The sequence below is a fragment of the Aptenodytes patagonicus genome, chromosome Z (assembly GCF_965638725.1).
Source record: "Aptenodytes patagonicus chromosome Z, bAptPat1.pri.cur, whole genome shotgun sequence".
NCBI classification, from domain to species: Eukaryota; Metazoa; Chordata; class Aves; order Sphenisciformes; family Spheniscidae; genus Aptenodytes; species Aptenodytes patagonicus.
In genome coordinates this window covers 37,056,140-37,071,708 of record NC_134982.1, presented here as the reverse complement: position 1 = coordinate 37,071,708, position 15,569 = coordinate 37,056,140, and the positions used below count along the sequence as shown (strand labels likewise).

Here is a 15,569-nt window from a genome sequence, read left to right as displayed (position 1 = left end):
GTTTACAAAAGCTATCAGAAGGTGCTTCTATAACAAATCTGCCTTCTGGAGCTGGCTTTGTAGTTTTCAAGGTACATTTAGTAACTTGTTTGACACACCCAACAAAAAAATCTTGAGATTAATTTATTTATCTAAAGACCCAACAATTCTGTCTTATCAGTCCTCCCAAGAGGCAGTCTGAAAACATATACAAGAAAAAAAAACTAGTTCACATTTCCTGTCAGTGTATAATGAATGTTGCCACCATTTAGACAGCATAGGATTCCTACTCCAGCAGAGTACGACTGCTCTGTCTTGCACACTATTTTTCTATAGCAGCACGATATGTCAGTGTATACTTTGCTGAAGAGAACTTTCTGTCAACAATCAGTGTTTCATTGGCATTAACGTGCAGTAAAAGACAATGAAGCATGACTCAATTAAACCACCAAATACTGCATTTAAATAACATTAACCCCTGACATTTTAAAAGAACTGTGCAGGATTTTAGCTGTGTGACTCTCGTTAAGGTCAGTGCTTTAATATATACAGCTTCCCACCCCAAGTGTCTGACATAAACTTGTATCAGTAAGCCAATTGAGAATGAAGCCCGAAACCAGGCTTCTACTGCAAACATCTTGCAACTAAGATTTCTCCCATGATATTGTTTATGGGAACAAATTTTATTAACCTTCACATGGCACAGAGGTAGGAAAGTATTTCATATTTAATTCCTAATTCCCTTGCTTTTTTTCATAACTATCTTGTGAACTGAGGATTTGGAAATTATTTTTAAAAGTTTTTTTATTCAGTAAAAATCTCAAATGCCATCCGAATGTCCCAGGATGGAGTATAGCTTTGGGCTCTCCCCATGTGTGCCAGCAGAATCCCATGCATTAGAAAGACTTTATGTATGAAGTCATGACGAGCTGGTTAATCAACGCAGCATACACGGAAAGTTACTGAAACTCTTGCCTGATTCATACAAAAGTTGCCACCATTTAGACTGGCACTGCTATGCACATGAGACAGATTCTTACACCTAACAGCATTTTCCCTGTAAAGCGTAAAATGTCTATGTCTTAACAGACTACTGTTCACAAGTACACAGTCTATGATGCTTTTGCCAGGACTTTTAGGACCACAACACTCCTGTCAACTAAACCATTCAAGCATCTACGAGTCAACAGTTAGTGGGGCTGCTATACGGGTTTGCTGTGTATGACGCAAAGAGGAATGTAAATATGTTTATGTATTAAATATAATTAGCATTGTTGTTTTCATTTTCAACAATCTCCCTTTGTAATGGTAACCACTATGTAGCTGGAGATTAAAAATCTGTTTACCATGAAAAAGAAAGGATACTTACACAATAATGCTCACAATACTTATGCTTAAAGTAAATCCAATGTTCTTCATTTTTTAATTAATGACTTTCATTGAATTAGTCAAAACAAAATTCAACAACTTCTGAAGCTTTAATCGGACACAGCAGAGCCATGAGAAGGCAATCTAATATCAGTAATGATTACTAGTACTATTAGCTTATAAAGAGACAGGAAGCATGGTCAAGTAGAAGTGGTAAACAAAGAACTGAAGAAAAACTATTCAGTGGATCTCCCTACCTCCTGCTGAGCATTCCTTGGAAACAATTTAGTTTTCAGACACTTCCTCATATTTTTCTTTGTCCTTGTTCATTTTTATTCATCAGTCACTGGACACTGGACACCAGACAGCAGACAAAGATTCAGTTTCACGTGCATTGCTGAATGACTGGTTTGTAAAGTAAGAACCTTTTTTTTTTTTTTTTTAACATTAGCATCAAACTACAATACATAAAATTATATCAACTGCACAAAATCCCTACACGATGCTCCCCATGACAGTGATCAGACCCACATTAGCATGACAGAGAGCATGTCACCTTCCATCTTCCATTGATATTGAAGGATGATTTGCAGAGACCTAACTGAAAGCCAAGTCTAGATCTGTAAAATTGAAGTCACAGTAGAGGTAGAGAACCTATCAGAGAATGTAATTATACCAGTTTTAATCCCAAAATACTGTACCTAAAGGGGTTAAACAATTTAGTTTTAATATATGTAAAGTTCACTATAGATTCCACTGGTTTAGGTGAATATTCAGGAAAGAGGAAGGAAGACACTTAAATACTTTCCAAATAAATACTGAGGTTCATTTTTGGGCCATACAGAGAGCGTGATGTGAAGTGATTGTCCAAAAAGGATCAGATTATGAAGACCAAAGCGAAGCCAAGTTAGGCAAAATCTAGTAATTTTATACTGGCCAAGATGAAGTTGAAAAGATAGGAAAAAATGTCCTAAAAGATTCATTTTGTGAGTTTGGATTTCAAGGCCAATCAACAAAAGGATGGAGGGAGAAACGCTGACTAAGCTTGGTGTTCATCACCAGCAATGGAAGAAAGGTGCTCTTCATATAAAGATTTGTTCCAAAGTGTGATACTGCCAAGGGCTTCTTGGATTTTATTCACTAGAGAATAATTAAACAACAATAAAAAACATCAGGAGAAAAATGCTACTAAAGCAATTTTGTATTTCAAAAGTGAGTTTAAATAATTTTTAGGAGCTAAGTTATACCACTGAACATGCAGATTTATATCAAATTTAAAGCCTTGGAAAACCTTTCAAGTATAGGATGACAGCAGTATGATCAGACGCTGTTGTAAGTGATCAAATGATCAAACTGACCTAATTGACAAACAGGTTATATAAAATATGGCATTTCACTTAATCCAGGGCTTTAGCAGTGTTTGGGAATTTTGAGAGCCCTTTACACAGCAAAATGGCACACTGTTGAGTAAGGAAATATGGACTAGACACATAGGCAGTAAGTCAGTTTCAAAACTGTCTGAACTGGTGGGATCAAAGGGTGGTGATCAGTGGCACAAAGTCCACCTGGAGGCCAGTCACTAGTGGTGTACCCCAGGGGTCAATACTGGGGCCAATACTGTTTAATAACTGCATTAATGACTTTGACAATGGGACCCAGTGCACACTCCACAAGTTTGCTGATGATACAAAGCAGGGAGAAGCGGTTGACAGACCAGAAGGGTTTGCTGCCCTCCAGAGGCACTTTGACAGGCCGTAGATATGGGCTGACAGGAACTTCACGAAGTTCAAAAAGAAAGAAGAAAGCCCTCTACCTGGGGTGGAATAACCTCATGCACCAGGACAGGCTGGGGGCCCAAGACTGACTGGGCACCAACTGGCTGGGGAGGAGCTTGGCAGAAAAGTACCTGGAGGTCCTCATAGGCTCCATGTTGACCATGAGGCAGCAATGTGCCCTTGCGGCAAAGCAGGCCAACAGCCTCCTTGGGCTGCATCAGGAAGAGAGCTGCCAGCACGTCAAGGGAGGTGATCCTTCCCCTCTATTCAGCACTGCTGACGCCGTATCTGGAGTAATGGCTCCAGTCCTGAGCTCCCTAGTACAAGAGAGACATGGACACACTGGAGTGAGCCCAGTGAAGGGCCACAAAGATGACTGATAAAATCACTGGAGCATCTGTCACACGAGGAAAGGCTGAGAGAGATGTGATTTTTTTAGCCTGTAGAAGAGAAGGCTCAGGGAGATCTTATCAACATGTATAAATACCTGCAAAGTAAAGAAGATGGAGCCACGCTATTCTCTGTGGTGCCTAGTGACAGGAAAAGAGGCAGTGGGCACAAACTGAAACACATGAAATTCCATTTAAACATAAGAAAAAAACATCTTTACTCTGAGGGTGATTGAACACTGGAACAGGTTGTCCAGAGAGACTCCATCCTTGCAGATATTCAAACCCAAGTGGACATGATACTCAGCAACCTGTTGTAGCTGACTGTGTTCTGAGCGGGGGCGCTGGACTACCTGATCTCCAGAGGTGCCTTCCAACCTCAGCTGCCCTGGATTAACTTGGTAAAGGCATCCAAGGTCTTTTCCAGCAATGGAGGAGACTCCCATAATTGTATATCAAACTTTACTGTCAGTAAAGCTTGTGCTGAATTTGCAAATATCTGTCGGAGACAGGGAGAGCCGAATAGCCCTTCTGTACTACTGGTGTAGTAGTAATTGCTTACAGTATGTGGAGTGATAACAGAGTCAGCCCAATAACCAAACTCTGCTGAGAAGTATACACACACGTGTGCACACAGGCACACACACAATTCGTACTAACAGCTGTAAAACTTCCTATTGCAGGGAATAAACCATATATTTCACAGTCTCTTTTCAGAGATGAGTTGTTTGGTGGGAAAATACATTAATATGAATTTTGAGACTGATCAGAAGGCAGATCTATGACCAATTATTTGTTGTGCCACATTCCAAAAACATGGAGAATATTCTAGCCCCACCAAACATGGGCTTTCTTCTAAGGAAACTGTTTGGTTGTTCTCACGGAGCGGTGCTGACGATGGAGCTGAGGTTATCCAAGTGGAAGTGGTCCTCTTGAAATCCCAGCCCCAAACCATGAAAAGCCCTGAAAGTAAGGATCAAGCTCTCAAGTGCTGCAATTTTTGAAGCAAGCGCAAGAAAGCAGATGGTATAAAACGGTCAGGATGCTCTTTTGGCAGCTACTGTTACTGAACTGTGTTGCCACATTCTACGCAAGCATGATTTTTATTGTGTCCCCAAAAAGGAAAAGAAATGCTTTGGTGGGATCATTTGTAAACTACCAACAGGGAATCTTGCCAGCTGGATTTCTTTTGTTCATTTGGAATTTATCACAAACTTCAATTTATCAGATGCCTGGAAAAGCAACACAGGTGTATTTGACTAATGATGATCCAGTTTACTACTCAACAACTTCTTTACGACATGAGAAGGAGGAGCTTTCCTTTACAAATGGGACATCTGACATCCAATCAAAAGATATTTCAAAGTCTCTTCAAAGTGGATGGGTTTAAGGAAAACAGTGTAACTCACAGTTGGTCAATATTTAAACAGGGTAAATGAGGTAGACATCCTCCTTTCAATGAAAACATACAAGCTAGTTCTTGTGAGAAATAATAGCTCACTAGATTATTCCTATTAAATACACGGTTTGCCATTGCTATGGCCCCTGTGAAATCTCATGAACCTATGCTTGGAGCAGTAACTGGAGGAGACCATTCCTAGTCTCTGTAAGATACTGATTTCAGAAAGAAAAACAGATTTCAGAAAGAAAACCTTCTCCCATCTCTACATGCACAATACCACATGTACTGGCAATGATGGGAAAGGGACAAATACACTGCAAATTTTCTGCAGTAGTTTGAGGTCATGTAGCAAATAATAGGCACTTTCTTTCTCAAACTATAGAGTACCTTGAGAATATATTTTAAAAAGTAAAGCACATACATGCTTCTATACATAGTAGAGAGAAAAACGCTCGGTAAAATATATTCTTTCATTCTTCATACAAGTATAACAGATCTTTGACATTATATTTGGGAGAGCAGACTACAGCACTTGCAGTGCCTTTACAAGTAACAGTCACTGTCAGGAAAGAGGGGAGCCAAGATTTTTGGAGGGAAACAAAACTTCTTTCTTCAGTATTCAAGAATAAATACATCACCATAAAGAAAAGGAGTGTTCTTCCTCTATCAGCCAACTCTTACATGTAAGAGTTCTGCAGGATTTTTTATTTGTTTTTGCATGGCTCTGTATTAGTATACATACACACATGCACATCATGGCTGTCAGCAATGGACTTGCACAATAGGGGAATACCTGAAAACTTGAAGCTATCTTTGATTGAAGTTGTTCTGTTGTAAATTTGAGATTTATTTTAGCTTTTCTGATACCTGAAAACAAGGGTATTTGGAAGACTTTGGTCATTTTAATTGGTGTGTTATCTATGCAAATATTGTTTTCCATCCAAAATGGAATTTCAGTAGTAGTTGGGAGGCTTCAAAATCAAATCCTACATTTGACATATTAGAAGAAATTACAAATTCCATAATGCATAATATTATTTTTCTAATGTATCACTGGCCCATAATGAGAAACAATCTATTATATAGATTTTGCATTCAATCTTTTTGTCAAAAACTACATCACACATCAAAAGTTAATAGCATGGGGGAGTTCAGTGATTAATATGAAAACAAATGGTACATTACAAATTTTCCTTTGTTCTTCATTCACAATGATGAAACTGCTAGGATTTAACCTTTAAGGGTTAAAGAGTTTAATCAATGTCAATGTCTGATCTTCTGAAGGCAATAAAGAACAGTCTGTCTAGCGATACCCAACAGAACATCACTTTGTCAAGCCACAAAGCGCCCAAAAGCTTGTCAAGTAAGTTACCAGAAACCTCTTTGTGGTTAGAACTCAGCTCCTTCCTGCTTGACCTATTATTTGATATTTGACCACTTGGTTGCAAGACACTTGCTCTTTCCAGCTGAAATGTCACTGGGGCATCTTGTCAGCTCCCCGACATCTCGGCCTGACATACAATTTTACTTTTGTGTGCTACAAGGCAGAAAATGCAGGGCAATGGCCTCGCTTTAAATTCTGTCAGCATCAAAGATGGGCGTCACTCTTGGGTCCCACCACCAACAACAAAAAAGGAGTCTATTTGAAGGTCAAAACAGCCATTACTTTAAAGTCTTTCAGCTTAAACTAAATATATCACCTGCAACACTGGTTTGGGAACTGTCCTTATAAAGTACATAAACATATCATCAGAAATCCTCCCTGCACAATTGTTCTTCTTTCTTATGAAATGCAGACTTGATAAAAGGGTGAGTTTTCAGCGCCTGCAGGGACCAGATTCAGCAGTTAACTTAACTTGTTCAAATAGGCAAGTGGTATCATGTAGCTTTACAAGGAGCAACCTGACCTTCTCACATTGACCAGCAGTGACATTATTGTGCAGGAAGAGAAGCAGTCACATCATTTCTGTTTTGCACAACCTGCTTAAAGTTTGCAACTAAATGCTTGTCTTCAGTTGAGCTGACAAGAGAAAAGAGGGGGCTCAGTGAACCATGGCAGGGCTGCCATGAAATGACAGGAATCATTGGCATACATTTCAAATAGCTCTCTCAATCCTATTAAAGTATTGCAGTCCTGCTTTAAAATAGACAAGTATGAAACAACTTTGATAGATAGAGACTAAAATGGCTTATTGATTTTTTTTTTAAGACTGAGGAAAATTACCCAAAATGTGTCATTCTTTAACATTTAAAAATATACTACATAAAAAATGAACAACTGTAATAAATAAAAAGTTTAAAAAATAACTGTTTCGGTATGTAAAGAATGAGAAGCGCAGAAATGTGAACATATGAATGCACATTTTCATAAAAATGTAAAATTAATGTCAAAAAATACATACGCTGAACTACAATTCAAAGGTAGCAACAAAATTGCACTTTAATTGCATCCTTTTACATTAATGCAATTTTTTCCTTCTAAAAGATTATTGATACAAAGAATCTGAAAATCCATTTTCCATTGTTCTTTTGGGACTTGATGTGACATTCAGGCAGAAGGAATAGACTGAAGACTGAGAACTGGCTCTATTGTGCATTAAACTGTAGGATGTGTCAGGTTCAGCTTGCAATGCCAAAAAATCTGGGATACAACTCTGGTCAGGCTGAATTCCTAGCTTGAAGCCATGGTGATGTTTGAACTCCCTCTTGATTCCTGGAGTAAAATAAAATAATAATAAAAAAGAAAAATAATTTCATTATGCCTTTCACAAAGGTATGTATATGAAGTACTTGCACGTGTTTGCTTCTCGTTTCAAACACTTATTTAAAATACATGGTACTTGAATATATATATTAATCGTTAATAAGCAGGAACAAAGGACATTAGCTAGAGTATTTGGCACTCATAAGTGTTAGGAAACAATAGCCTACATTATTTGAAGTGCTACAAATACTTACAGAAAACTTTTACCCCTCTTCATTAACATTTCTCGGGTGTGTTTTTTTTAATCAACTAAACAAACATATTTGACAGTCTCCCTATCACTGTTGTTAGGAAAAATATGCCATGCTAACCATGGAAGGTATTCATTTACTTTTAAATATATTTTACCATCAATTGACATAAAACACTTAATACTCTTCAAATATTAGCCTGTTAGAAGATGGCCAGAGAATATACAGGGAATGTACGTTGATGGGGAACATGATTCATATTACAATGAGGCTCGACATTCAGTCAAACAGTTATAAAGGTTAGACCAGTTAAATTCAACATTAAATAACTTCCAGCACCAAAACATTGTGCATCCTACTTTGAAAGATTATGGATAATATCAGTATATCAGCATTAATAATTTTTTTAAATGCTAAATAAAGACACTCTGTATTCCCTTAAATATCCATAATAATAAACAAACTTAAGAAAACACAATGCCATATTGCTCTTCTGCCCTTTACCAAGGTATTTTACCCAACGTATTATATAGCTGTGGAAGTAACAACCAATTATTTCATCAGGTCATAAAATATGTGAAAACTTCACATGCAAAGCGTAATTATGGAAAAGACAAAAGTTAAGATACTGAAAGACTGTTACAGTATATTTGAGGTTTTAAATACTCTCTCTTCGGCATTTCAGGAACAGTATACATGCATATATAAACACACACACACAGAGCCAGAAATGCATGTATACAGAGGCACAGATTCCAATGTACATACTCATAGATATCCAGAGGGAGGCAGAAGGGCGTGTGTGTATTCGTATTTCAACAAATCCAGACTCATTTCTATAAAGACACATTCATGAAAGAGTCCCCTTTTCTCTGTTACTATTGCTGGAGAAAAATCAATGGTTGCCTCTAACACCTACTTCAACAGTTCCCTTTGATATGGACTCTTTTGATTTCCTGATTCACCACAGGCCGTATTGCAGCTACTGTAAACTGCTAGGTTATATTAGACCTTCATTAAGAACCCATACAGTAGCAAATTTAGATGACTACTTCAAGTAGGTAGTTAAAATGAGGTAGTGCCTTGAGTTTTGCTGAACTATGGTGGTGATGAGGATGAGATAACCAGCAGAACTGGCAAATACGATCTGTAACACTCTAGCTTTTCAGTCCTTCTGGGCTCAATGCTATGCAGAATGGGAACTACTAAAAAGCCAAAGCACAAACGAGATTTACTGCATTTGTATCAGCACGTCTGAAACGAGATCTCGATGAAGGCATCCACTTATTACACAGATTAACAGTCTGTTATTTGTACATTTTAATCAGCTGACCACATAGCCAAAATTATTTCTAAAATAAGTCATTCATAAAAAAAATGACAATATTGAAATATGCAAATAAGTTGTGATGTTCTAAAAACACTTCTGTGTGTAAAAAAACAAAATCAGTAAGATACAAGCTATAAACAGGTTTCACTCTGGATAACAAATATTGAAGACAAATTTAAACATACTGGTTTGTACTGCTTTCAACATCTCAATTAATCAGCATATCACAATGAGTAAAAATCACATGCTACAAGTACACTCTCATATTACTCTTTTTCTAGATGTAGTGAGGGTTTTTTTAAGAATTTGGCATCAAAATCCCAGTAAGGAAATAAGAAATCAGATTTCCTTTGAGAGTTGCAAAAAAAAAAGTATGAAACTTAATGATTGGCAGCAAGTCAATAGACTATGTTACAGTAAAAGCTTCACTGTTGGGGGAAAAAAGCTCAGTTTTAGTTATCCAGATCCTGTGCTGTACTTCTTACAAAGAACAGAATACTATTCATTGAATAGAAGGGAAATCAGATCTAATAGCAATGTGATTGATGTAAAAAAAAATCTTGGCTGTTACTCATAAGAACTGTTTTGATCTAGTATCATTATATACTCATGATGAATAAGAAAGTAGGATTCTATAGGTTAGAAGAAAAAATACTCAGAACTGTTACAACACTCATTGTTTGAATACATACCTGTACCCAGGAATTTTAAAGGCAGTTATAATTTCCCCAGCAGACCTCTTTCAACATTATTGTATTTAGACACCTCTCTAAAACACGTATTAAATTGACAAACTCAAATGACTATGCCAGAGCGTGATGATAATCCATCATATAAATATGCATTTAGGTAATTTTTAAAGGAGGAATTAGGTATCTTAAATAAGGTGTCTGTTCAGGTAAATCTTTAGCATAGCACTTTTATTTACCCGATAAGCTGTAAATGATTCCATCTGAACTGTTACACTTCATCAGGTAAATAGATATTTAGGACACAATACGTCTAGCAAAAATATACTTTCAAAATATTTATGTAATATAGTAATTGGTCATGTCCTTTGGTCATTTTTCAAAGTTTGATAGCCTAACTTTATAAAACATGTTTTCCCAAAGACCAAAATATGAAAGGTTAGTCTATATTATAGAATAATTGCTTTCTAAACTATAGTTAACTCAAGCAATTTTTTAGTATTAGACATGGAAAAAGATTTTTAAAACAAATCTTCTCTAGTTTTTCGTCTGTGACTAACCTATGATCTCATTTAGGATCTAGTTTACAGGTTGTCTCATGATATATGAGCTGTTTTACCAAAGTTAAAACTGATTTATAGTGGGTTGCTTTATTATGTATGATATCGTGAGGAAATATTATAATACCATCATGTATTATATCCTTATATATGTTTTTATTGCAATGTCAGCCTACTCAAAAGCATCATGTTGTGATCAATGACACCCCATTTTGCTTTTATGTATCAATACTTGTGGAATAATAGGCACAGTTAGACATTTGGAATTAAAAGACTATGCACGTGTTATGACAGTGGTGCAAACAGGTAACTACATAAAGAAATTCACTGTTAGAAGTATATTGTTTATCTTCAGTTGTAGGAGTAAAATCTATAACCAGAGCTGAAGCCACAAATCAGTCAGAATGGTTTCAAGCCTTCAAAGTCTACACAAGGATAATTTTATTGGACCACAATTTTCACTATAATACCACACTAAAACTTTTCAATTGCCCTCTACTGTTTGTATGTTACAACAATAACACCTTCCAATTTTGGGATTTCCCACCACTAATTTTAGTCACTTTAAACTGCTTTCAAATATTCAATGTCAAAACACAGTAGCTGAATCTTCCCTTCCACTTTCTTATGACATGTAACATTCTATATTATAAAAAAATCAGAATACTAAAAAATGGTAAGGTTTTTGTGAGTTAAGGCTTCTCGGTTGTGAATAACAAGCTTGCATATAAGGCTTCGACTGAGGTAAGAAAGTAATTAAACTGCTTAGAATCAGAACAGAAAATGACCAAGTAAGGGACAAAATAAAAGGGCAGAAAGAATAATACTGAAGTTACAACATAATACAAAGACTCAGTTATGGGGGTTCCCTGTGCGATGATGCAGACGCAGTAATAAATTCAGTGTTATATCTCAAGGTAAATTAAAGACAATTCTTGAATTACAAGGCCAAAGCGTGATCTGGAAATCACCAGATTACAGGATACTTAGGTGTGTGAGGATGCCTGACAGCGAAGAGAAGTGCAGACGGAGGAGCAAGCTGTAGTTTCTTCTGAATTCTCACAATCCCTAAATTCTCTGGAAAGACTGTAGCACAGTCCCTCAAGGGTAGGAAGAAATTTAAGATAAGGACAGATGCAGAGGGCGATGGGGGAGAAGTGGGAAACAGTCAATACATTTCTTCATAATTGCTTTCTGATACTGATTCCTCTCACCCCAACTCTAGAACATACATATACATAGTAATACCAGTAGACAGCAAATCAAATGGCCAATAATGTTCTTTTCAGCTTCTCCCACCTATGCTATCATTGTAGCTTGCACCATTTCACTGTAGCAACAGCAATTCCAGTGTTAAAGAAACAACCACTGTCTTCAATAACCATTTTGCAGCACTTATGTGGAAAACCTATTTCCCTATAGAGAAAGATGCACATTTTCAGATCATTCACAACCTCCTTCTCAAACTGCTATTTCCAAAACTGAGTTGCCTTTTGCCAGGCAATGCCAATGGACTTCCAGTATGCTGCTCATTCTTTTGCTGTTAGAAGTAGCTCCAAGAGCCATTTCTCACTCTCAGTGAAATAAATAAAACATCAGACTGATGAAAATGCTAGAAACTGGTACTTAAAATGGAAAGTATTACTAGTGGGTGTCAGTGCAATACAGTGCTAGTTAACAAACTTTTTCAAAGCAGGAATATACGCTGGCCAAAACTGGAAAGTTTGCTTCCCATGTCAATGATTTTGCAATTCTGTATGCTGAGGCAGTAGAACTAAATTGGTGCTCTGACACAAAGTAGGAAAACGGTAACGTTCGGTATAAATTTTAATTGTCAGCTCTCCTGCCTGGATTCTGCAAACAATTTGCTATCAGAGAATAATTCAATGGGCTGCCAACTCATTACATATTAAGTCAGAAAGGTAGACACACAACACACTTTGGGTGCTGCTAGCCAACAATACTAATGACTTTTTTCATTATCAAAGAATTCCCTCTTCCACTTTCAGGAGTTTTTAAACAAACATATGAGTCTGAAATATCTGGAAATATTTTTTTTTCTGCTTTTCTAATGCTTTAGCATTTAATGCATTCAGTGAAACCACACTCTAGAGGCTCAATTAAAAGCAATTAAGAGAAAGATTTCATGATATTGTATCTGTTTTTCTAAAAGAAAATCATGTTTCATTCAAACATACTTAAACCTGGTATGTTTGAAGAATGCACAGGATTGGATGGATTATCACATCAGATGAACACCTTATCTTCAATGTTTTGTTGGCTTAAAGACAATTTGATTTTGCATTGCTATTTTTGATGACTTCTAAATATTTTGGCCAAAATCCACCACACAGCCTATATAGTAAGTTTCTCTTCCAGACGCTTCATTGGAATACACATGGAAGTCTCCCATTTTCAGGTCAAATTCTCTGCACTACACTAATAATACCAAAACATCAGGCAAAATATTTAGCACACTATTTTCATTGTGAAATGCTCAGTCTGTATTGATTTCAGTCCAAGTTTCCAAATTCTTTAGTACTTTTTGCCCATGCTGCCTACCACTGTCTTTCCATTTTCTCAAGAACAGAAGCAATTTTTATTTATTTATTTTTAATCTGACTAGCTAACCCAAATGGCTATTTGGCTTATCTTGTGCTGCATGTTGCAAACAACATTGAAAGGTACACTGTACTCTTACTAAACTGTTGTGACACCTCTCTATGTTTCGCATCATTGTGTAAGATTGTCACTATCTTTAACTGACGCTCCCCTTGCTTCCAAGAAAGTCCTTCCTGCTATGTGAGGTTTCCCACAGCTTTTCATCGCCTCAGATCAGTATTTCTCTGTCTCATGGTTCCCCTCAGCTTTTCGCTTCTTTCTAGCAAGAAGAAGAGAAGGTGATTACAACCAGAGACTGAAACACACAACACCAAGCTGAGGCACAAGCGGCTCATGAAGTAGTCCTCCCCACTTTTCTTCTGCCAGTGCTAGTGGGAAGACAGTCCCTGTCCAACTAGTTAAAGTGTCAAACTTCCTATTCTCTTGAGAAATTTATTCAGTCATCAGCTGAATTCCTAGGCAGTATGACTGTCTGACGTAAGCCTTCAAAGTTCCGTCTGAGTTGCATGTATACTGCCGCTCTAGCAGAAAAAGGAAAAAAGTGTATTTACATTCATTTTGCCAAACATTAGCATCTTCTGTCCAATCATTTGAATGCAGAAGTGTTAGGAGAAAACAGCTTAGAGAACAAGGGTTGACACATACAGTGTGAAATCTTAAGGTGCTTGAATGCAATGAGGGAGAAAGTGAGACAGAACCACATTTCATCTCCCTAACTGTGCTATAGTCCACATGAACTTTGTGACAGGTCTCTGTCTCTCAGCCACACTTCACTAGCTTCTGCTGACATTCAGCTGTCAGACAGCAACCCTTTACCATGCCCCTAACATGCTCTACAGCTTCACCCAATTAACTCGCTTTCACTTGACATTGCAGCAAAAAGCTTCATAATAGGTGGTCAAGGTGCACGGTGTCTGCTTGCCCTCTAACTGCTCACGCACAGCAAAATGCTTAGCTACCTTCCTTTTTGTCTGTTTGCTCCAAACCGGTGCAACTACAATTTAGGCATTCTGCTACTAAACAGGACAAGGACAGCAGACCTTTGCCAGTGGTGCATTAACCTATCTTTTACCAAAGACTAATTTTAATGCAGAATCGTAGAGCTGACCATCATAAACATTTTGCAAAAAAGAAATTACACTGATTCAGTAAAATACTTCTATTGCTTTACAATTAATAAAGATATACTGTATCAGCAATATGGATACAAGGGAGAGAGAGGGAAAAAGTAATTATTTCTAATAGTAACGTTTAACAACATAAAGGAGAAAGGTCTAGGAACAAGAAAGTGTCTTTATGATTCAGCTTTCTTGCATTAAAAAATCTTTAGGCATTCAGAAGACTAATTGTTGCTATGCATTTCTGCCAAATATGCAATATTTTTGATGATTAATTTTCAGAAATATAAATCTATGTAGCTAACAAAACAAATGAACTATTAAAAAAATTGAAATAAACATTTTAGGATTCTCCTGACAGCTTATATAAAAACAAGAACAAACATGGAACTCACTGTTACTTTGCAGACAGATGCCTTGAGAATACTCCAGTTTGCTTGCTACTCCTCTCAAGTATATTTGTATTAAATACATGGAGTAGGTCAGAAAAGGCCCTTAAAATTCCAATACGCAGTAAGTACTGATGATGTTCAAGCACTCTTTGCTGAAGAGGCACGCTGTTAACCAAGCATGAAACAGTCTGGATGAGCACTGGTGTCTGGACGGTGGAATTAGGAGAGTCACTGTAGCGAACACCTTCTGGTGGCCTTACGGGTTTCAACTACCATAACTGCAGCAAGGCAAGACTCAAAAGACTATCCACGAAGTCCTTTCAGATTCTGGTGTTTGCTAAACTACAAGTTCAGATAGGTTATGTAACCTATTTGCTTTCCCAGCATATCTACAGGAACAAGTCCCCTTGAAGTTCTCTCTAAAAACCATTGAAAGGGCATTTTTTCACACAAGAAATCTGATTTTCATAAAGAGAAGCAGACATCCAGTTTGTAGAAAGTGGAAGCTCAAGAAAAGCCATAAGCATGAAGGAAGGAAAACAAAAAGGAAATATATTGGTTGAGGTGTAAAGCAGACACCTCTTTCAACAGGAATTTATGGCTAGGACATAGAACCAACTTATCTTTATGAAAGGTGGTGAAAAAAAGCAAGTCATAAGGACTTGGAACTGGCACACCTCTGGCAGAGGTTGCTGATGCAAAAATGGGTCGTTTTGCAGCAATGAAAAAAAATGTAGCAAACATCTCACTCGGATTTCAAGCAGGAAAATGATATTACTCAGACTTAAAATGAAGTGCCAGGGACACACAAGGCCTCTTAGTGGAGAATATTATTGCAGATCTCTCCAAAAACCTTTAGGTGAGCAAAAAGTGATTTCGGTCCACTTGGCTGTGGGAATATATTCCAGTGTTGTTCATAATCCTGAAGTGAGAAGGGAAATGCTGATCTCATGAATTGACAGCCTTTAGCATCCCCTAACAAACAGCAGA

At 37.2% G+C, this 15,569-nt stretch overlaps 1 protein-coding gene across 8 annotated transcripts in view; it reads right to left on the bottom strand.

Annotated features, from left to right (window-relative positions):
• Window positions 1-7,508: 7,508 nt before the first annotated feature.
• Window positions 7,509-15,569, bottom strand: part of CCDC171 (coiled-coil domain containing 171) — a 158,856-nt gene continuing 150,795 nt past the window's right edge. For 7 of the 8 annotated variants that reach the window (XM_076362130.1, XM_076362136.1, XM_076362134.1 and 4 more), the window contains one exon: window positions 7,509-7,626. In XM_076362130.1, the coding sequence (XP_076218245.1) occupies window positions 7,585-7,626 (42 nt within the window). In that variant the 3' untranslated portion in view covers window positions 7,509-7,584. Of the gene's footprint in view, window positions 7,627-8,671; window positions 8,705-15,569 lie in introns of those variants that run through there. The other variant, XM_076362133.1, reaches the window with a different exon arrangement.